This window comes from Lampris incognitus, chromosome 2 (assembly GCF_029633865.1).
Source record: "Lampris incognitus isolate fLamInc1 chromosome 2, fLamInc1.hap2, whole genome shotgun sequence".
Classification (NCBI taxonomy): domain Eukaryota; kingdom Metazoa; phylum Chordata; class Actinopteri; order Lampriformes; family Lampridae; genus Lampris; species Lampris incognitus.
This window is the reverse complement of record NC_079212.1, coordinates 1,030,264-1,053,751: the sequence shown is the minus strand read 5'-3', so window position 1 is coordinate 1,053,751 and position 23,488 is coordinate 1,030,264. Positions and strand designations below refer to the sequence as shown.

General features: G+C 48.9%; 1 protein-coding gene across 1 annotated transcript; it reads right to left on the bottom strand.

Annotated features, from left to right (window-relative positions):
• Positions 1-13,053: 13,053 nt before the first annotated feature.
• On the bottom strand, positions 13,054-14,907 carry LOC130107754 (adhesive plaque matrix protein-like). Its single transcript, XM_056274490.1, has one exon. It carries the CDS (start codon positions 14,905-14,907, stop codon positions 13,054-13,056), a length of 1,854 nt encoding a protein of 617 aa, XP_056130465.1.
• Positions 14,908-23,488: the final 8,581 nt, after the last annotated feature.

Below are 23,488 nucleotides of genomic sequence, written 5' to 3'. Positions count from 1 at the left end.
GTTTGTATAATATCATTATACAATCTTTACAGTAGAGTATGTTAACACAATAGAAATTGTGTTTTAAATAATTGATGGTTAAAGTGGCATTCTTTAACTTTTTTTGATAAAAAATAAAGTTGATTTTGGTCACAATTTACCACTATCTTTCACTGAAGGAGGTAACAGAGGACTGATTTAGTCTATTTCCCATTCACAAATCCTTCACCATCTGTTACAATGCCCATGTTTGTGACTGTGTCTAACCAGACACAGACACAAAAATGGGCATTGTAGCAGATGCTGAAGATTTCATGAATGGGAAATAGGCTGAATTAGTACAGTGTTACCTCCTTCAGTGAAAGATAGTGGTAAATCTTGACCAAAATCAACTTTATTTTTTATCGAAAAAAGTTAAAGAATGCCACTTTAATTGTTCAAATCCAGGGCAGACGATAAGTTACAATGCAGCTTCAAGTTTTCATTGCCAATCATTTCTAAATCTCTCATTCTTTTTTTTTTTTACAGGCGTGATGGCTTTACACCAAGCCCCTGCTCAAGGGTGTGCAGTTGGCATTTTCCAAATGGCAAAGCTGCTGGCCCATCACGTTTTGCTTGGAACGAGGGGAAGACTTTCCCAGGCCACCTCAGCCTTCCACACAAGAAGAGAAAAACAGTACCACTCCCTCCCAGTGGTGAAGAAGGGACAAATGAACTTGAATTACAAAATTCTGACATTGCAACCGCAGAGCCCCCTAGTACTTCAGACAACCCAACCGCAGAGACCCCTAGTACTTCAGACAACCCAACCGCAGACACCCCTAGTACTTCAGACAACCCAACCGCAGAGACCCCTGGTACTTCAGACAACCCAACCGCAGACACCCCTAATACTTCAGACAACCCAACCGCAGACACCCCTGGTACTTCAGACAACCCAACCGCAGACACCCCTAGTACTTCAGACAACCCAACCGCAGACACCCCTGGTACTTCAGACAACCCAACCGCAGACACCCCTAGTACTTCAGACAACCCAACCGCAGACACCCCTAGTACTTCAGACAACCCAACCGCAGACACCCCTCGTACTTCAGACAACCCTTTTAACAGTGTTGCGCTGCTAGAGATAGAGGTTGACATGTTGAGAAGAGAGAATGAAAAATTGAAAAGAGAATCGGAGAAACAAAAACAGACCTTTTCCTTCCGCCAAATATCTTCCAATCGTGTCAAAGTAAAATATTTCACTGGCTTACCAGATGTCGCTACCGTCCTGGTTTTGGAAGCACTCTTATCTAAGTTTGAGCTACAATATCATTCGAATTGGACAGTCCAGTCTATGCCACTAGTCGATCAGTTGCTACTGACTTTGATGAAGCTCAAACTTAATTCTGGTCATGAAGACCTTGCAACCAGGTTTAATTGCAGTACAGCCACAGTTACCAACATTTTTATCACCATTGTCAGTGCCCTGTATGACATTTTATATGTTGGTATGCTTGAGAACAACATCCCCTCCATAGAGAAGAACCAGGCATTGTTGCCAGAGTGTTTCCGTCCGTTTCCTAACTGTAGGATTGTGCTCGATTGCACAGAGTTAGCAGTCTCCAGGACAGAGAGGCTTGACAAACAGAATCATTTATGGAGCCAGTACAAAAAACGGACCACACACAAAGCCTTAATAGGTGTGGCTCCTAATGGAGTGATAACATTTGTCAGTGACTATTATGGTGGAAGTGCCTCAGACAAGGCTATTACATTAGATTCTGGAGTTCTCAATCATCTACGCCCAGGAGACATGGTGATAAAGGCTTCACAATCCGGGACATCTTGCCAGAAGGGGTTTCACTCAACATCCCATCTTTCCTTGTTAATGGACAGTTCACACAAGGAGAAGTTAAGAAAAACAAACTCATATCCAGTGCTAGGATCCATGTGGAGCGCTCCATTCAGAGGTTGAAATTGTTCAACATTTTGGACAATATCCCATATCAGTTCACTAAAAACATAAACAAAATACTGAAAGTGTGCGTGTGTCTTACCAACCTACAAACACCAATTCTTCGGGAAATAGCATGAAATGACTTGAATAAATGTAAGCAGAATCAGATTCATGTATTTATACTTTTAATAAAGTAATACTGAATTAAGAACACTGCTTGATTTTTTTAATCAAAACACATTTGTAACAAAATGCATAGTGCAAAAACTAATGTCACTGTAAAAAGTATAAAGTGCAAAACATCAACATTGGTAACAAAATGCATAGTGCAAAAACTACTGTCAACGTAAAGAAGAGGATCACCATATGATGAATACAACATTTAAATATGCAAATTTGCATATTTAAATGATAATGATGTACCGTGCATGTTCACATCATGTATACTTTACATTACTTAACCACTTATCCAACCCATATGGTTGGACAGAGTCCTTCAGGGCTCTAACTAAGTGTCTTGTGTTTTATGTTATTATGTTATGCTCTCCTCGAACCATCACCTTAACGTGGTGGAGAGGTTTGAGTGACCCCATGAATCCCGAGAGCTATGTTGTCTGTAGCCTTGCGCTACTGTAGGGTCACACATGGCAAACTGGTCTAGGAGGGAACAGACTTAAGAATGGTTCAAGAGCTGTGAGGAGTTGTGCCCCACAGTCCTTAAATACGCACAAAGGTTTAAATTTGATTAATTTGATTAATTAAATTTAATTAAAACCCTTGGCAAACTCGTCTGAGGATGACTAAATGAATGCTGGGGTTCATGTGGTTAAGACCATTCTTCTAATATTACATGTTTCCAAACATTTTGGACAAAATAGAACATTTTACATCAAGGTGCCCAGAGATTTCCTGGTGCCCAGCTGACCTGTATCCAACGTGGCCTATAACGTTAATAAGAAACAGATCGTAGCACACATGGTAGCCCTAAAATGGCTATGATCTTACATGTAAGTCTATATTTCATTAATTCCTAATATGTATTTTAAATTCATTAAACCTTTACAGCGTTACAGTATGTACGATCATAGCCATTCTGGAGCTAGACACATGAAAAGCTAGCCTTGGATCCAAGAACGTCAGAGTTATTTTAACAAGTCAAACGTCGGAAAAGAATTATCTACCGACAAAATAAAGCACTGGCAGTCTTTATCCAAGGCTTATGAATCGCCAGTAAACGTGGGATATAACATCAGAAGCCAGAATACCCAACATTACCAAGCTAACGCTAGCTAACCCTGTTAGCTCACTCACCTCAACCTGATAAACTTTCTGTTTCATGGAAGCCTGTACCTTGCCTTTTATAATGCCCCCTGAAACATTTACGTTCACAACTCTATCTGAATTGAAAGCATTGAGACCCTTTTTCACCCTGAGAGGTTCGTCTTTAAAAAAAGACGTTAATGTAAATATATTTACGGGTTCAGACATATAGTTTTGAGTGGAAAATAATGCAGTGAGATTCCCCAAGGCACCGGAAGTATAACTCCGCCCACACGTGACGTCGCGTCGTGACGTCGTGCTTAAGAGCCGAATACACCTTTTCCTTTGCCTTTGCCACCTCTCTCTTTGCTTTACGTTGCATCTCCTTGTACTCCTGTCTACTTTCTTCATCTCTCTGACTATCCCACTTCTTCTTTGCCAACTTCTTCCTCTGTATACTTTGCTGTACTTCCTCATTCCACCACCAAGTCTCCTTGTCTTCCTTCCTCTGTCCTGATGACACACCAAGTACCTTCCTAGCTGTCTTCCTCACTATGTCTGCAGTGGTTGTCCAGCCATCTGGCAACTCTTCACTACCACTCAGTGCCTGTCTTAACTCCTGCCTGAACTCCACACAACAGTCTTCCTTCTTCAACTTCCACCATTTGATCTTCGGCTGTGTCTTCACTCTCTTCCTCTTCTTGGTCTCCAAAGTCGTCCTACAGACCACCATCCGATGCTGCCTAGCTACGTTCTCCCCTGTCACCACCTTGCAGTCTCCAATCCCTTTTAGATTGTGCCTCCTACATAAGATATAGTCCACCTGTGTGCACTTTCCTCCACTCTTGTATGTCACCCTGTGTTCCTCCCTCTTCTTGCAATATGTATTCACCACAGCCAATTCCATCCTTTTCACAAACTCCACCACCATCTGTCCTTCCATATTTCTCTCCTTGACTCCATATCTACCCATCACCTCTGTTCCCTTCACCAACATGCACATTGAACTCCGCTCCAATCACCACTCTCTCCTCCTTGGGTACCCTCTCCACCACGTCGTCCAACTCACTCCACAATTCTTCTTTCTCGTCGTGCTCCCACCCAACTTGCGGGGCATATGTGCTGATAACATTCAGCAATACACCTTCGATTTCCAGCTTCATACTCATGACCCTGTCTGACACCCTCTTCACCTCCAGCACGCTTTTGACATACTCTTCCTTCAGAATTACCCCTACCCCATTACTCCTCCCATTAGCACCATGGTAGAAGAGTTTGAACCCACCTCCGGTACTCCTGGCCTTACTCCCCTTCCACCCGGTCTCTTGCACACACAGTATGCCTACCTTTCTTCTTTCCATCATATCAGCCAGCTCTCTCCCTTTACCAGCCATAGTGCCAACATTCAAAGTTCCGACTCTCCCCTCCACTCACCTACCCTTCCTCCTCTCTAGCTGCTTCTGGACATGCCTTCCCCCTCTCCTTCTCCTTCGCCCAACAGTAGCATAGTTTCCACCAGCCCCCTTCTCGTTAACGGTGGCGGTCATTGGTAACCCAGGCCTCGACCAATCCAGTATGTAAATCTTATTTATGATCTGCATATTTGATTTGGCAAAGATTTTACGCCGGATGCCCTTCCTGACGCAACCCTAAGAATGCACTGGCTTGCGAATCTTCATGGGCTGGGTTTTCTTATTATTGGCTGGGTTATCTTATTATAATCAATACATTTTATTATAATCAATATGTTATTATAATCAATACATCTTATAATCAATACATCTTATTATAATCAATACATTTTATAATCAATACATATTATAACCCAATACATCTTATTATAATCAATACATTTTATTATAAACAATACATCTTATTATAATCAATACATTTTATAATCAATACATATTATAACCCAATACATCTTATTATAATCAATACATTTTATTATAAACAATATATTTATTATAATCAATACATTTTATAATCAATACATATTATAACCCAATACATCTTATTATAATCAATACATTTTATTATAAACAATACATGTTATTATAATAAATACATCTCATTATAATCAATGCATCTTATTATAATCAATACATCTTATTGTGTCATTAAGTAATTCAAAACAAGTGTCCACACCAACCGGTTCCAAACTCAGGTCAACTCTGCATGCATGGCCCAAAATCACAAACCCACATTAAATAAAAGATGAATAAATAAACTAAAAACATAAGCCAAATATACAGCCAGGGCTCACCGTGGTTGCACAAGTTAGAAACAGAAACCAGGTCTTACTCATCACCCACTGAGCACAGTACTCCCCCTATTGCCCTCTTAAGGCTGAAAGCCTCTAACTTGTCTACTGTTTTGTAGTAGGAATACTCCACCCTGAGTCGAGCCTTCAGCAGACCATCAAGAACCTGCACAGGGTGCACACAGCCAACCGTCCGAGCCCGGTTCTCAAGGCTCAGCCAGATGGCTAGTTTGGCAGTGGATGATATGAAATGTGAAATAAGTGTGGGCATACTTTTCTTCCTGGCTAGGTATTTGGGACCATACACAAGCAACTGAATAGAAAAAGCCTCCCCCAAGGCCCAAAACCAGCCCCATCACAACTCAAACACACCCGCCAACCTAGGACCCTGGACAAATAAATGTGTTAGAGTTCCACACTGTGAGAAAAAAAGACACGTCTCCCTGTGGTCAGGATCCAGGTGTGCTCTGTGTCCGTTTGTAGCTATTGCTCCGTACAAAATCTTCCACTGGAGGTCAGTTGACCGTTTTTCAATCGGTAGCTTGTACAGGGACTGCCAGCACCCTTTTGGGGAAGAGCCTGGACCAAAAAACTCTGACCCCCTCAACGCTTTCATGGCCTGCAGAGACTGAAACTGCCTCAGTTTCACACAGAGCACTGTCAGACAGATTCAGAGAATGTCTGGATATACTTGTTCATATGGACCAAACACACTCTGTACAGGGTAGAACAATAATGGACAATCTTTTTCTTTTTCGAGATGTAATTGAGTTATGCGAACTTTATGATCTCGACATTGGTATTCTCTGCTTAGATCAAGAAAAAGCATTTGACAGGGCGAACCATGGCTATTTGTGTTCAGTACTCAAAGCATTTGGTTTTGGTGACCATTTTGTATCATGGGTGGGGTTATTATATAGTGGTTCTGAGTGTTTGATGAAAGATGGTGGAGGATTGAGCCAGTCAAGCCCTGTGCAGAGGGGGATAAGACAGGGTTGTCCCATCTCAGGCCAGCTGTAGTCTGGCTATTGAGGAAACGAGACCTAACGAGGGCTCCTTTCACTCTCTCCTGCATGAAAGCCCTGAGCTCCAGTCTTTTTTCTTGCACCAGGCCGTCAGTAGCATTGTCTGGATTAGTACTCATAACACACTTGATGTTCTTTATACGGTCCTCCAGCTCCTGGACAACTGCTTTAATTCTAGCAGTGGAGTGAGACGTATACTGCTGACAGAAAACACGAATCTGTGCCTTACCCACTTCCCACCACTGCCTCGGCGAATCAAAATTAGCTTTTTTACTTTGCCAGCAGTCCCAAAAATGTTCAAAGCTCTGACAGAAAACGCTATCCTGCAACAAGTTGTTGTTGAAATGCCAATATGACCTAACTTTTTGCCCAGGAGAAATGTTCAAATCTACCATGATGAGAAGGTGATCAGTGAAGCTAGCTGGAGTAATGGGGCTACAAACTAGACTGGATGCAAGTGACTTTGAAATGTGGAACCTGTCTAACCTGGCTGCACTCACCCTGTTATTGCTCACCCTGACCCACGTGTACTGTCTAGCAGTGGGGTGTTTCAGTCTTCATGCATCTAGAAAATCCAATAAAGTAACTATTCTGCCTAAGCTACCAGATGACTGAATGTGTGTTCCTCACTTTTCCTGTCCATGGTGAAATCAATGGTGCAGTTCCAGTCCCCACCTATGACCAGCTGCTCCTGACGACACTTCTGCAGCTCATCCCTCAAAACACTAAAAAAGGCTAATCTGTCAGCTCCTTGAAATGAGGCATATATATACATATACATATATATACACTCACCGGCCACTTCATTAGGCACACCTGTCCAACTGCTCATTAACGCAAATTTCTAATCAGCCAATCACATGGCAGCAACTCAATGCATTTAGGCATGTAGACATGGTCAAGACGATCTGCTGCAGTTCAAACCGAGCATCAGAATGGGGAAAAAAGGTGATTTAAGTGACTTTGAACGTGGCATGGTTGTTGGTGCCAGACAGGCTGGTCTGAGTATTTCAGAAACTGCTGATCTACTGGGATTTTCACGCACAACCATTTCTAGGGTTTACAGAGAATGGTCCGAAAAAGAGAAAATATCCAGTGAGCGGCAGTTCTGTGGGCGAAAATGCCTTGTTGATGCCAGAGGTCAGAGGAGAACGGCCAGACTGGTTCGAGCTGATAGAAAGGCAACAGTAACTCAAATAACCACTCATTACAACCGAGGTATGCAGAAGAGCATCTCTGAACGCACAACACGTCGAACCTTGAGGCAGATGGGCTACAGCGGCAGAAGACCACACCGGGTGCCACTCCTGTCAGCTAAGAACAGGAAACTGAGGCTACAATTCGCACAGGCTCACCAAAATTGGACAATAGAAGATTGGAAAAACGTTGCCTGGTCTGATGAGTCTCGATTTCTGCTGCGACATTCGGATGGTAGGGTCAGAATTTGGCGTCAACAACATGAAAGCATGGATCCATCCTTCCTTGTATCAACGGTTCAGGCTGGTGGTGGTGGTGTAATGGTGTGGGGGATATTTTCTTTGCACACTTTGGGCCCCTTAGTACCAATTGAGCATCGTGTCAACGCCACAGCCTACCTGAGTATTGTTGCTGACCATGTCCATCCCTTTATGACCACAGTGTTCCCATCTTCTGATGGCTACTTCCAGCAGGATAACGCACCATGTCATAAGGCTCGAATCATCTCAGACTGGTTTCTTGAACATGACAATGAGTTCACTGTACTCAAATGGCCTCCACAGTCACCAGATCTCAATCCAATAGAGCACCTTTGGGATGTGGTTGACCGGGAGATTCGCATCATGGATGTGCAGCCGACAAATCTGCAGCAACTGCGTGATGCTATCATGTCAATATGGACCAAACTCTCTGAGGAATGTTTCCAGTACCTTGTTGAATCTATGCCACGAAGGATTAAGGCAGTTCTGAAGGCAAAAGGGGGTCCAACCCGGTACTAGCAAGGTGTACCTAATAAAGTGGCCAGTGAGTGTATATGTATATATATATATATATATGTATATATGTATATACATGTATATGGCGGGTTTTTTTCTGAAACCATCAATGGTGTTGAGTGCTCAACTAATGAGGAGCAGAATATCAACACGGATACAGGAAAAAAGATTTTAATACATTGCAGTACAGGCCTGTTTCGTGCATCTCGCACTCATCGGCTGCTAATGTATTAAAATCTTTTTTCCTGTATCCGTGTTGATTTTTATATATATATATATATATATATATATATATATATATATATATATATATATATATATATATATATATAATATAGTGTGGCGAATTCTGTTGGAGTGTTCTTGCTGGAAGTCTCGGTTCATTTGCTTATTACCCACAATGCAGCTGAAGAGTGTTAATGTTTTGTGTTATATTGTATGATATTGAACTTGTTAAAAACGGGCATATTTGTTACACATAGCGGGGATGTTGTGGAAGGTAATGGGGACGTTATTAGAAAAGTTGTATTGGACAGCATAGTATTTCCCACCATGAGTGTAAAGAGTAGGCAAATAGGTTAGGTCGGTTCTGTGGCTAAGAAAAGGGATAAGCTGAGACCAATACAAACTTGTATCTGTTATCACTGGCTTGTCTTATGGTCGCAAGAGCTTGCTGATTAACTCTGACAGGTTGGCTGAGGAGTCCATTATTTGACCATGTCACAATATATAGACAAAACAGAAAAGGCACTGTTCAATTTCTATCCTTACAATCAGACACCTCCCCTTAACCAAGTCCACAGATGATACAATTCTTGGATTAGTTGTTTTATTTAGTAACACTGCTACCCCTCCACTTTAGTTTTTGCCATGGCTGAGTACATATGACCCCTCCCACCACCACCCCAATCTATCTCATTAGTTTGGTCACTATGAGTTTCCTTTAGAAAAACCACATCTAACTTTTTCTGTTTCACAACCTCAGCCACTAAAGCCCTCTTACGTCTGTCTCTCCCACCATTAATATCAAGAGATCCAACCCTGAGCCCCTGCATAAGATGGGTAGAACAGAGAAAAAGACAGAGACAGAAACAGACCGGTACGAACCAGAAACAAGAATAAAGCACCCTGTGATGCATGATCATAATTTATTTCACAACTTGTTCCTTCTTACAGTTTCCCCTTTGCTTTGTCAAGGCTGTGACGTGTTTAAGCCGAAAATGTTTTTTTCTCTCCATCAAGCAGCTCAACACCACCCCTTTTCTGCCGATGACCAACAGTCCTAATGAACTTCTCTGTATCCTTAAAAGAATCTTTTACTGACTTCCCAAAAGTTTCATCCAAAACAACGCTTATGTCCTCCAGAGAATACAGATCTGTGTGGTGGTTTGATGCTTTACCAGCTGACACACTATCAGACTCCGAATCATAATCCAAGTCCTCAGCCTCACCTGGCTACAGGGACTGTCCTCTACACTCTGTGTTCCCTTCAGTAGGCCTACCTCCACCCTTCACACCCTGTCTCTCACCACTGAGCACATCCTCAGCCTCACCTGTCACCTGGCTATAGGGACTGTCCTCTACACTCAGTGTTCCCTTCAGTAGGCCTACCTCCACCCTTCACACCCTGTCTCTCACCACTGAGCACATCCTCAGCCTCACCTGTCACCTGGCTATAGGGACTGTCCTCCACACTCTCAGTGTTCCCTTCAGTAGGCCTACCTCCACCCTTCACACCCTGTCCCTCACCACTGAGCACATCCTCAGCCTCACCTGTCACCTGGCTATAGGGACTGTCCTCTACACTCAGTGTTCCCTTCAGTAGGCCTACCTCCACCCTTCACACCCTGTCTCTCACCACTGAGCACATCCTCAGCCTCACCTGTCACCTGGCTACAGGGACTGTCCTCTACACTCTGTGTTCCCTTCAGTAGGCCTACCTCCACCCTTCACACCCTGTCTCTCACCACTGAGCACATCCTCAGCCTCACCTGTCACCTGGCTATAGGGACTGTCCTCTACACTCAGTGTTCCCTTCAGTAGGCCTACCTCCACCCTTCACACCCTGTCTCTCACCACTGAGCACATCCTCAGCCTCACCTGTCACCTGGCTATAGGGACTGTCCTCCACACTCTGTGTTCCCTTCAGTAGGCCTACCTCCACCCTTCACACCCTGTCCCTCACCACTGAGCACATCCTCAGCCTCACCTGTCACCTGGCTATAGGGACTGTCCTCTACACTCAGTGTTCCCTTCAGTAGGCCTACCTCCACCCTTCACACCCTGTCTCTCACCACTGAGCACATCCTCAGCCTCACCTGTCACCTGGCTACAGGAACTGTCCTCTACACTCTGTGTTCCCTTCAGTAGGCCTACCTCCACCCTTAACACCCTGTCCCTCACCACTGAGCACATCCTCAGCCTCACCTGTCACCTGGCTATAGGGACTGTCCTCTACACTCAGTGTTCCCTTCAGTAGGCCTACCTCCACCCTTCACACCCTGTCTCTCACCACTGAGCACATCCTCAGCCTCACCTGTCACCTGGCTACAGGAACTGTCCTCTACACTCTGTGTTCCCTTCAGTAGGCCTACCTCCACCCTTAACACCCTGTCCCTCACCACTGAGCACATCCTCAGCCTCACCTGTCACCTGGCTATAGGGACTGTCCTCTACACTCAGTGTTCCCTTCAGTAGGCCTACCTCCACCCTTAACACCCTGTCCCTCACCACTGAGCACATCCTCAGCCTCACCTGTCACCTGGCTATAGGGACTGTCCTCTACACTCTGTGTTCCCTTCAGTAGGCCTACCTCCACCCTTAACACCCTGTCTCTCACCACTGAGCACATCCTCAGCCTCACCTGTCACCTGGCTATAGGGACTGTCCTCCACACTCTGTGTTCCCTTCAGTAGGCCTACCTCCACCCTTCACACCCTGTCTCTCACCACTGAGCACATCCTCAGCCTCACCTGTTACCTGATTACTGGGATTCTCCTCCACACTCTCAGTGTTCCCTTCAGTAGGCCTACCTCCACCCTTCACACCCTGTCCCTCACCAATCAGCACATCCTCGGTCCCTGCCCAGCTGCTGGATGCAGCCACCGGTTCAGCTGCGAGTGTTTCTGCACGCTCTGCCCCGGCTCCGAGCTCTGCCCCCGGCTCCGAGGCCATAGGCTGAGAGCCTATTTCCTACTTCCTACAACCGGTGGAGCAGGCTGTTCCTCCGACTGACTCCGTTCTCCTCCCCCCGCCTCGCAGACATTATCAGGGGGATGTTGGCATCTGCGGTGTCTGCCTCTGCTTGCTGTCTATACGCACATGCGATCCGCTTATGGCCGACATCACCACACTCAAAACATTTCACCTGCTCCGAACTAGCATACACCATGTACGAGCCGTTACCGTGTGTACCTCTAAAGGAAACCTCCAAACTCTGTGTCGGAAAGTCCAAAAGCGTAAACAGCTGTCTGCTGAGTGACTGAACATGCTCTACCTCCGGATCTGTACACCCGAGACGGACAGTTTTGAACGCACCGGGGAATTTACCAAACCTCCGCAGCTCATTTTCCAACAGCTCGTTGGGGATAAACGGCAGAACACCTGACCCTGTGATTCTGGTAGAGGAACCGACAACAGAGAAACAGTAGTATAGACATCCCTGATAACTACACCCCTCTCCACCATCTCACTGGCATGACGCTCCTCCTTCAAAACACCACCACAGCCTTGTTCCTCCTGGACGCAAGCAGTAGACCATGACCAACTTGCTGTCCTACGGCCAACAAAACCTCCTGCACCGTCACCTTGGGCTCCAGCGGGACTATCTGGATCCCGTGACGGATGGACGGAGGTGGCGTCTCGGAGGGAGGCCATCCTCCTGAAAACAACCCAACTAAACCACCGAACACTCGGTAAAAAATGAAATGTACCTGATCATGCACACAGGACAACTGAAGAAAACCCGAGAAAAATACAGCAAACGATTCACCTGTCATGCCAATCTCACACTCCCCACCCCCTCGCTCATGCTCAAACACCCAACATCCCAGCATGCAGTGCGCAGACAGAGAGACAGAGACAGCAGGAGTGGAGGAAGTTTGAGTGCGTAAGAAAGGGGAAGCGATGGTAATAAAGTGATAGATGGAGGAAGAGGAGTGAAAGAGAGAGAGGAAATCAGACAGAATATGAGCAGTCCCCGAACAAAACACTGTTGCTAAGCAACTGAGCGGCTCATCTTTGAAGTTTTTTCATTGTGTTTTTTTAACAATCAGGTCAGAATGACACACAATGGAAACTCTACAAACGCACAATCTGGCATCACACACACACACACACACACTGTTAGTTCCCATCACAGCCAGTCTGCATCCAGCCACAGCCAGTAGATTCTTCTCAGAGTGCCTTTGAGTAAGTAGTTAGTTGCTGTGCTGTGTTGATGGGACAGCAGATGGCCAGGGGCTAGGGTGAGCCGGAGTAGCCTTCCGGGGGCTAGGGTGAGCCGGAGTAGCCTTCCGGGGGCTAGGGTGAGCCGAAGTAGCGTTCCGGGGGCTAGGGTGGGCTGGAACAGCGTTGCGGGGGCTAGGGTGGGCCGGAACAGCGTTGCGGGGGCTAGGGTGGGCTGGAACAGCGATCCAGAGGATAGGGTGGGCTGGAGTAGCGTTCTGGGGGGCTAGGGTGGGCCGGGGTAGCGTTCCAGGAGCTAGGGTGGGCTGGAACAGCGTTCCGGGGGCTAAGGTTAGGCCGGGGTAGCGTTCCAGGGGCTAGGGTGGGCTGGAACAGCATTCCGGGGGCTAGGGTGAGCTGGAGTAGCGTTCCAGGAGCTAGGGTGGGCTGGAGTAGCGTTCTGGGGGCTAGGGTGGGCTGGAACAGCATTCCGGGGGCTAGGGTGGGCCGGGGTAGCGTTCTGGGGGCTAGGGTGGGCCGGAGTAGCGTTCCGGGGGCTAGGGTGGGCTGGAACAGCGTTCCGGAGGATAGGGTGGGCCGGGGTAGCGTTCTGGGGGCTAGGGTGGGCTGGAACAGCGTTCCGGGGGCTAGGGTGAGCTGGAGTAGCGTTCCAGGAGCTAGGGTGGGCTGGAATAGCGTTCTGGGGGCTAGAGTGGGCTGTAACAGCGTTCCGGGGGCTAGGGTGAGCTGGAGTAGCGTTCCAGGAGCTAGGGTGGGCTGGAGTAGCGTTCCGGGGGCTAGGGTGGGCTGGAACAGCGTTCCGGGAGCTAGGGTGGGCCGGAGTAGCGTTCTGGGGGCTAGGGTGGGCCGGAGTAGCGTTCCGGGGGCTACGGTGGGCTGGAACAGCGTTCCGGAGGATAGGGTGGGCCGGGGTAGCGTTCTGGGGGCTAGGGTGGGCTGGAACAGCGTTCCGGGGGCTAGGGTGAGCTGGAGTAGCGTTCCAGGAGCTAGGGTGGGCTGGAGTAGCGTTCTGGGGGCTAGGGTGGGCTGGAACAGCGTTCCGGAGGCTAGGGTGGGCCGGGGTAGCGTTCCAGGAGCTAGGGTGGGCTGGAACAGCGTTCCGGGGGCTAGGGTGGGCCGGGGTAGCGTTCCAGGGGCTAGGGTGGGCTGGAACAGCGTTCCGGGGGCTAGGGTGAGCTGGAGTAGCGTTCCAGGAGCTAGGGTGGGCTGGGGTAGCGTTCTGGGGGCTAGGGTGGGCTGGAACAGCATTCCAGGGGCTAGGGTGGGCCGGGGTAGCGTTCCGGGGGCTAGGGTGGGCTGGAACAGCGTTCTGGGAGCTAGGGTGGGCCGGGGTAGCGTTCCGGGGGCTAGGGTGAGCCGAAGTAGTGTTCCGGGGGCTAGGGTGGGCTGGAACAGCGTTCTGGGAGCTAGGGTGGGCTGGAGTAGCGTTCCAGGAGCTAGGGTGGGCTGGAGTAGCGTTCTGGGGGCTAGGGTGGGCTGGAACAGCATTCTGGGGGCTAGGGTGGGCTGGAACAGCGTTCCAGGGGCTAGGCTGAGCTGGAGTAGCGTTCTGGGGGCTAGGGTGGGCTGGAACAGCATTCTGGGGGCTAGGGTGGGCTGGAACAGCATTCTGGGGGCTAGGGTGAGCTGGAGTAGCGTTCCAGGAGCTAGGGTGGGCTGGAGTAGTGTTCCGGGGGCTAGGGTGGGCTGGAACAGCATTCTGGGGGCTAGGGTGGGCTGGAACAGCATTCCGGGGGCTAGGGTGAGCTGGAGTAGCGTTTCAGGAGCTAGGGTGGGCTGGAGTAGCGTTCTGGGGGCTAGGGTGGGCTGGAACAGCATTCTGGGGGCTAGGGTGGGCTGGGGTAGCGTTCCAGGAGCTAGGGTGAGCTGGAGTAGCTTTCTGGGGGCTAGGGTGGGCTGGAACAGCATTCTGGGGGCTAGGGTGGGCGGGAACAGCATTCCGGGGGCTAGGGTGAGTTGGAGTAGCGTTCCAGGAGCTAGGATGGGCTGGAACAGCGTTCCAGGGGCTAGAGTGGGCTGGAACAGCGTTCCAGGGGCTAGAGTGGGCTGGAACAGCATTCCAGGGGCTAGGGTGAGCTGGAGTAGCGTTCTGGGGGCTAGGGTGGGCCGGGGTAGCGTTCCGGCACCTTCAATTAATAAGTAAATAAACATGATTTAGGTGGCACGGTGGCACAGTGGTTAACGCGGTCGCCTCACAGAAAGAAGGTCCTGGGTTCGAGCCCCAGGGTAGTCTAACGCTGGGGGTCGTCCCGGGTCATCCTCTGTGTGGAGTTTGCATGTTCTCTCCGTGTCTGTGTGGGTTTCCTCCGGGGGCTCCGGTTTCCTCCCACAGTCCAAAGACATGGAGGTCAGGTGACTCAAAACATGTCGCTCAGGTGAACCGGCTGTACTAAACTGTCCCTAGGTGTGAATGTGTGTGTGTGTGTGTGTGTGTGATGGCCTGGCGGCCTGTGTCCAGGGTGTCTCCCCGCCTGCTGCCCAGTGGCTGCTGGGATAGGCTCCAGCATCCCCGCCACCCTGAGAGCAGGGTAAGCGGTTCACATCATGGATGGATGAACGTGATTTGCGGGTTCATACATAATAATGTCAAGTGGTGGTGCTTCCAGGGGCTCCCATTGTTCTGAAAAATGCCCCAATGGACCAAAAGCCCATTTGCCCAACAGCCTGTTCTCCCAAAAGAAAAACCACCCACTGCTGTGAAGGCCTGTTGTTTGAAAACGCACAACCTCCCTTGATGTATTTTGACGTGCAAACGTGAAGATACCGTGTACTACTACTACGTCAGGTGAACAGGTGTAATGTTAAAGCGGGGGGTGGGGGTGGGGGGTGCCGCCCGTCTCTGCTGCAGCCGCAGCAGCAGCAGCGTCCCTGTATCGACTATCTCTGGCCAGTCCACCTCAATGATTCACAAGGACACCGGACGGGCCAGGTGTTGCATGAAATGTGTGCTCCATCATTTTATGTGACGCTGCTGCTTTTGAAAGACGCCATGTCCGACCGGATACGGCGGTCAGATCGCTGTGGTTAAACTGGGGCATGAAACTCCAAGGGCTGGGCCCGAATACTCCACTATCCGGATATTCGTTCGCTGGGTAGGTAATCAGTTTTCAATTTTGGGATTCGGGTATTCGGGGTTTTTTCTTTTTTTTTCTAAATGTAGGCCTGGGCCGGTTCTGCGGGGGTAGCAACGGGAGCAACCGCACCGGGCCCAGGTCTGGAGGGGGGCCCAGAAAAGGAAAAAAAACCTTTCTGCGCTGATTCTGCTGTAAGTGCAGGGATTGTTAATTGTGTGTCTCAGCCGTGCAAAGAGGCCCTGTATGTTGCTCCTCCTGGCAGTTTCCCTGTTGGCTGATAACCATTTATTCTCAAAACTGTATCAAAAGTTGTGTCGTCCTCCCCCTCCCCCATGAGTTAGTATAGCCTATGGTGAAGACGTGAAATTCGGTTCTACTAACCAAAAAAATGTCTGGAAACAAATCTAGTTGTAAGAAAAGAAAATGACAGAAACGTAAGGTAGAAAATACAAAAACAGAGGCAGAAAAGGCAAAGAAGGTATACGGTGCTTGGCTTAACGTTCGGGCAGCAGAACACTTGGAGGATACTGTGGATAGTAGTGAAGTTAGCACATCCACCATGTGTGCTAGCTCAGCAGCAGAGGATACCGGAGCGGACAGCGACCGTGGCGCTCGTGCTAGCACCTCCATCGCTATCGAGAATGCAAACGACCACCGAGAATCTGTCGAGGAAGGGGGAAGTCACGAAAGTGATGGGGAGCGTGAGTTGGACTTATGTGATCCTGCACAGTGGCCAGAAAGAATGCATGATGATGACATCAGAACGGACATAGTCAGAAATAAACCACTGCAGGTGACCGATTTTGATTTCCCTAAAACGGATGGTCGTCTCTTCACACCAGCTAATTACACCAGGACAGTCGGTGCCCTAAAAGTACCTCGGCCATGGTTAGTCTACTCAGAGTCTGCCAATGCCGTCTTCTGTTTCTGTTGTCACTGGAGTTTCATTTACTCAAGCATAATAGACATGTTAGCTTGTCAGATGGTCAGAAATAAGGCAATACAGACTCACTGACTTTACTGTTGCGCATAGTTGCGATGCCAACCGATCATGCTTATTGTCATGCGTAGTCACCCCCCAAAGGCCCATTCTGAGCCAGGAAAAACCCTGAAAGCTGTTTTCAGGTGACCATAAAAAACATGGGTCTTATGGTTGATGCTGTGGAGGAGCTCAAAGGTATCGACCCAGCAGATGGTTCAGCATACCGGAGACAACGGTTTCTGGGGTCAATGGCCTCCGGCGAGGGGGTTGTTTGGCTGGATAACCAGCAGCCTGCCTCCTGGTCTGCTGGCACTGAACCCGCTAGCCGCCAGCCTGCCTACCGCCTGGTAACCACTAGAGTTGGTGCCGAGCCCTGGACCCATTCTGAGGAACCCATCTGGCCAGGGGAGGTCCCTGGAATCTCTGCCAGTCCCATGTTCCTCAGCAGCCGGCCGACGTCCTGTTCGACTACCAGTCGCCGGCCACACCGGCCGACTCCTTCTACAGGTTCCTGTTCGGCCGGCCACTTCAGGCAACCTGTCAAGCTCAGCTGCCCAGCCTCCCCGAGCCTTGGCTGCCCAGCGTCCCCGGGGCACCTCCAAAGCCTGCTCCACGAGCGGCTTGCCGGGCCGCCTCCGAAGCCTACTCCACGAGTGGTTCCCGGGCCGCCTCCGAAGCCTGCTCCACAAGCGGCTCCTGGGCCACCTCCGAAACCTGCTCCATGAGCGGCTGCCGGGCTGCCTTTGAAACCTGCTCCAGAGTCTGTTTGCCCCACGGCCGTCCGGTCTGTTTGTCCAGCGGCCCTCCAGCCGCCTCCGAAGTCCGTGGCCTTCCAGCCACAGCGGTGCTGTCAGCGTCATCCATCTGCCCATCAACCGGAGATGCCCTGTGTTCTGGTCGCCATCCTGATCGGTCCCAGCCCTCAGGCCACCTGCCTGAGATCCCTGGACCCATTGTTCCACCCCCTGGTACCGTCTGTCCATTCTTTTGGGTACTCTGGGTCCTTTGGTTTTGGGACGTCTGGAATCTGCCCCTTGAGAGGGGGGTTCTATCATGGCTCTCCCATCCCGATTGGTGCTTTAATCCACCTGCGCCTGTGTTCCTGAATGACCTGGATTGCTTGGCTTCTCTCAACCTCCCCTGTCTCCGACCGTCTGGCCGGTTCCCGCGCACCTGCACCTAAACTTCCTGATTGGCCTCCTCTGGGTATATATGTCCCTTGGTTGCTCTGGCGCTTTGTTGGGTCATCTCACACTCTCACTGAGACACCCACCGAGACTCAGAGACTTTTGGTCGCCAGAGTGCCTCGTCTGTTGTGAGCTTTCCCCATGTCCATTTCTGCAGTTTGAACCTGCTGTTTTGCCACGTGCTGTTGTTAGCCCCCCCCCCCACGTTATCTGTACCTGCTGTTTTTATTCTCTGTAATAAAAGAGTTGTTGGAACCGGTTTGCCTCTACCGTCTGCACCTGGGTCCTCTTCCTGCTACCATCGTGACACCGGCACCCTGCTGGCCAAAAGTACCGGCAGTGGTCATTGGTAACTCAGGCCTCGACCGATCCGGTATGAAAATCTGATTTATGTGCCACATATTTGATTTGGCAGAGATTTTACGCCGGGTGCCCTTCTTGATGCAACCCTCCCCATTTATCCGGGCTTGGGACCAGCAGTAAGAATGCACTGGCTTGTGCATCCTCCGTGGCTGGGTTTATTCAACCAAGAAGCAGAAGTGTGAAAATGGGTGAAGAAATAAGTAAAGATATTACTTTGCTGACGTTTGATCTGTCTTCATAAGATGATTGAGTTGGTATGTACAAATATGTGACTAGCATCATTACAAAACTCTGGTTCTGTTCTTTCTTGTGATATGTGTTCCATATCTATGCAGTGACGATTTCACGAGTAATTAAAATGAGTAATTAATGGGTGTGGAGAAAGACACAGAACTGTGTGCAGATCGTAACGTTGATTAAATTTGATGTAAATTGAAAATTACTTTTTCTTGTTGCATAGACAAGCTATCAGCATCACTGGAAAGCTCACGTCATGCCGTTTTATTTGATATGCACTCCACCTCGCTGCAATGACTACTTGGTGAGCAGTTCAACTCAGAAAAAGGGATGTGACTTTGTACAGAAATTGCGTCTGTTAAGGGTTAAAATGACATTGGTTTGGGTTGGGGGGGCACTGCAAGGTGTCGCTCAGGGCCCCAAAATGTTCAGAAACGGCCCTGCCTGGGATTCATGTCGGTGGAACTTGTCTCTCTGAACCCAGACCTTCCCTCGTCGGACATGTTGAGTTTGAGCCATTAGACACACAACCAGTGAAAGTTGGCGAGTTGCTGAAGGGTCAGATGTTCCTCTCTGCTGCTCTGCAGCTGCAGTGTGGAGCAGCTGATGGAGGAACCAATATGAAATACACCTGCAGGTTGTTCAAATCCAACAATATATGAAAAATAACTCATCACAACCATCTAGTCCTCCCTCCATTTTGACACCATCAATATGAACAAGGTGATGAGATGGAGGAGGTGGGAGGACCGGACGGCTCTGGTGGAGCTGCAGTCCTGGAATTCTCTGTGTGTGTCTGAAAGAGTTTTAGCCACAATCCCACAATCTGAAATCCAGGACCAGTCCAGGACTTTAGTAAGAATGAGGCTATAGTATGTATGCTGAACAGCTGCAACACACACACACACACACACACACACACACACACACACACACACAAACAGAAGCCCATTGTCATTCAAATACACATAACACAGACGTACACACAGAGCCATTGTCATGCATGCTGCTGGCTGTTTCACGCCGATTTAGAAAGATTAACGGGCAGTCGGCATCGGTTTACACTGGAGAGAGAGAGGAAGGAGAAAGAGATAAATATGGGGGAGGAAGGAGAAAGAATTGTTTGAGAGAGAGAGAAAGGGAGAAAGATGTTTCTGAGATATAAATGTTGGTTATTAGATTTAAACCTTTTTATTCAGAGGAAGATCTACTGAACACCAAACTCCGTATCAGCTTCACATTCTCACCTAGAACTTGACCAGTACAACCACAGTCTTCTCCAGGTGGTTACAGGGAGCTGACCAGTACAACCACAGTCTTCTCCAGGTGGTTACCGGGAGCTGACCAGTACAACCACAGTCTTCTCCAGGTGGTTACAGGGAGCTGACCAGTACAACCACAGTCTTCTCCAGGTGGTTACAGGGAGCTGACCAGTACAACCACAGTCTTCTCCAGGTGGTTACAGGGAGCTGACCAGTACAACCACAGTCTTCTCCAGGTGGTTACCGGGAGCTGACCAGTACAACCACAGTCTTCTCCAGGTGGTTACCGGGAGCTGACCAGTACAACCACAGTCTTCTCCAGGCGGTTACCGGGAGCTGACCAGTACAACCACAGTCTTCTCCAGGTGGTTACCGGGAGCTGACCAATACAACCACAGACTTCTCCAGGTGGTTACCGGGAGCTGACCAATACAACCACAGTCTTCTCCAGGTGGTTACCGGGAGCTGACCAGTACAACCACAGTCTTCTCCAGGTGGTTACCGGGAGCTGACCAGTACAACCACAGTCTTCTCCAGGTGGTTACCGGGAGCTGACCAGTACAACCACAGTCTTCTCCAGGTGGTTACCGGGAGCTGACCAGTACAACCACAGTCTTCTCCAGGTGGTTACCGGGAGCTGACCAATACAACCACAGACTTCTCCAGGTGGTTATCAGGAGTTGACCAGTACAACCACAGTCTTCTCCGGGCGGTTACCGGGAGCTGACCAGTACAACCACCGTCTTCTCCGGGCGGTTACCGGGAGCTGACCAGTACAACCACAGTCTTCTCCAGGTGGTTACCGGGAGCTGACCAATACAACCACAGTCTTTTCTTCTTAAAACACATCTCCTTTGCAGCTTCTGGTGACCTGTCACATGCACAGCTTCTAAGATTGAGTGAAATGAGGAGCATATTCACCTAATGCTAATGCAGAGAACCAGTTGATGTGTCTGTTTCTAGGTGGAGTACTGTCTTTTATCAGTTTCTGATAGTATTACTGATCTGAATGAAGACATGCAGACTCACTCAGAAACTTGAACGTTTTAATAACAAAAGGCCGTCTGTCAATCTGTTACCTTCACGTCTGTGTTGTGTCTGAACCTGCTTCAGAAATAATCTCATCCATCCCAAGTCTGGACCAACTCACACTCAGAATGACATTTTACCGTGTGTGTGTGTGTGTGTGTGTGTGTGTGTGTGTGTGTGTGTGTGTGTGTTTGCCTTGTTTTTTTATACACACATATCCTCCATCTCCCACCATCTTGGACCCAGCACCCGAAGGAATGAGCAAGGGATGTCTTGGCTGACACACCTCTTCAGTGTCGCAGGGAGGTCGCGGACAGTACCTGTGGAGTGAAAAACTGGGGGGGTGGTTCCCATATTGAAAAAGGGGGACCGGAGGGTGTGTTCTAATTATCAAGGCATCACATTGCTCAGCCTCCCTGGGAAAGTCTATGCTAAGGTGCTGCTGGAAAGGAGGCTCCGACCGATTATCGAACCTCGCATCCAGGAGGAACAATGCAGATTCCGTCCTGGAACAACGGACCAACTCTTTACACTTGCGGAAGTGCTGAGAGAGGCATGGGAGTCTGACCAGCCTGTCTACATGTGTTTTGTGGACTTGGAGAGGGCTTACCACAGTGTATCCCGGGACACTCTGTGGTGGGTACTGCGGGAGTATGGGGTACCAGGCAGTTGCTACAGTATGGCAGTTGCTTGGTGTGGGGCCACCCACACCAAATCCATCTTTCCTGTCTGACCTCTCTGAACTCCTCACAATAGCCTCATCTCTCTCCTCACACTTACTACTGCTTGGTGATTTTAACATCCACATTGATTTACCCACCTGTAAGTTTGCATCAGAATTCATCACTCTATTGGACAATTTCAACCTCACCCAGCACGTCACTTTCCTCACCCATGTCAAAGGCCATATCCTTGACCTGGTCTGCTCTTTCAATCTACCGATACACAACATCCATCCATCCCCATTTCCTCTGTCAGACCATAATCTCATCCAGTTCACTATTCCATCCCCAACTCCTCGGCCACACCTCCTCAGAGAAATAACATTCCGCAATACTAAATCTATTGACCCCCTTCAACTCTCTGATCTGCTCTCCACTGCTCTCCCCCTGGAACCAGCCTCTACCTTACCTGATGATCTCACCAATCACCTCAACGCCACCCTGTCTGCCTCCCTCAACACACTGGCCCCTCTCAAAACAAAAACAGTCTCCTTCAACACTTCTGCACCCTGGTTCACACCTGAGCTCTGCACAATGAAAGACTGCCCGCCAACTGGAACGACTTGCCAAGAAAACATCTCTCACTGTACATCAAGAAGCCCACAACCTACACCTCTCTGCTTACAAAGATGCCCTCACCGCCGCCAAGTCTGCCTATTTTTCCACCATCATTAATGATTCCAACCACAACCCCCGCACCCTCTTCTCCACTGTAAACAACCTCCTCACGCCCCGTGCCGATGCCCTCTCCAACTCTACTGCTGAACAATGCAACTAATTTCTCCAATTTTTTGCAGACAAAATCGGCACTATCAACAAATCACTGTCCCCTGCATCTGACTCGGCAGCACCTACTCCGGCCCCTCTTCTCCCCATTCCTCTTGACCTCCATACCCCTCCCCCTGATCGCCACCTCTCCCAGTTTGTTCCAGTTGTCCCTACCACTATCTCTGAACTCATCAGCTCATCAAAATCCACAACCTGCTCCCTTGATCCCCTCCCCACCCCCCTACTGAAGAAATGCCTCCCTGCCCTATGCCCCTACCTCACCAAACTTTTCAATTCTTCACTGTCCCATGGAATTGTCCCCTCTTCCAACAAAACTGCAGCTGTCACCCCAGTTCTCAAGAAACCTGGTCTTGATCCATCCTTCCTCAACCACTACCGGCCAATTTCCAATCTCCCCTTCCTCTCTAAAACCCTGGAATGCATTGTCGCCACACAACTCCAAACCTACCTACACTCCAACAACCTACTTGAACCCCTCCAGTCTGGTTTTCGCCCACTCCACAGCACTGAAACTGCACTCCTTAAAGTACTTAATGACCTCCTCATCTCTGCTGATACTGGAGCCCTTAACATCCTCATCCTCCTCGACCTGAGTTCAGCCTTCGATACTGTGAGCCACAACATCCTGCTCACCAGATTGAAAGATGTCGGTATTGAAGGCACCGTACTCAATTGGCTCCAATCTTACCTCTCCAACAAGTCACACTTCATCTCACTTCACAAACACTCCTCTGTTCCATCCACAGTCACACAAGGTGTTCCCCAAGGTTCTGTGCTCGGCCCACTCCTTTTCATCATCTACATTCTCCCTCTTGGTCAGATTCTCCGCCATTTCAACTTGGACTTCCACTGTTATGCTGACGACACCCAGATATACCTCAGCACCAAATCCCTTCACAATCCACCCCTCTCTCACATCGATTCCTGTCTGTCTGCAGTTAAAGTCTGGATGCAGCAAAACCTCCTCAAACTCAACAGTGACAAAAGTGAACTC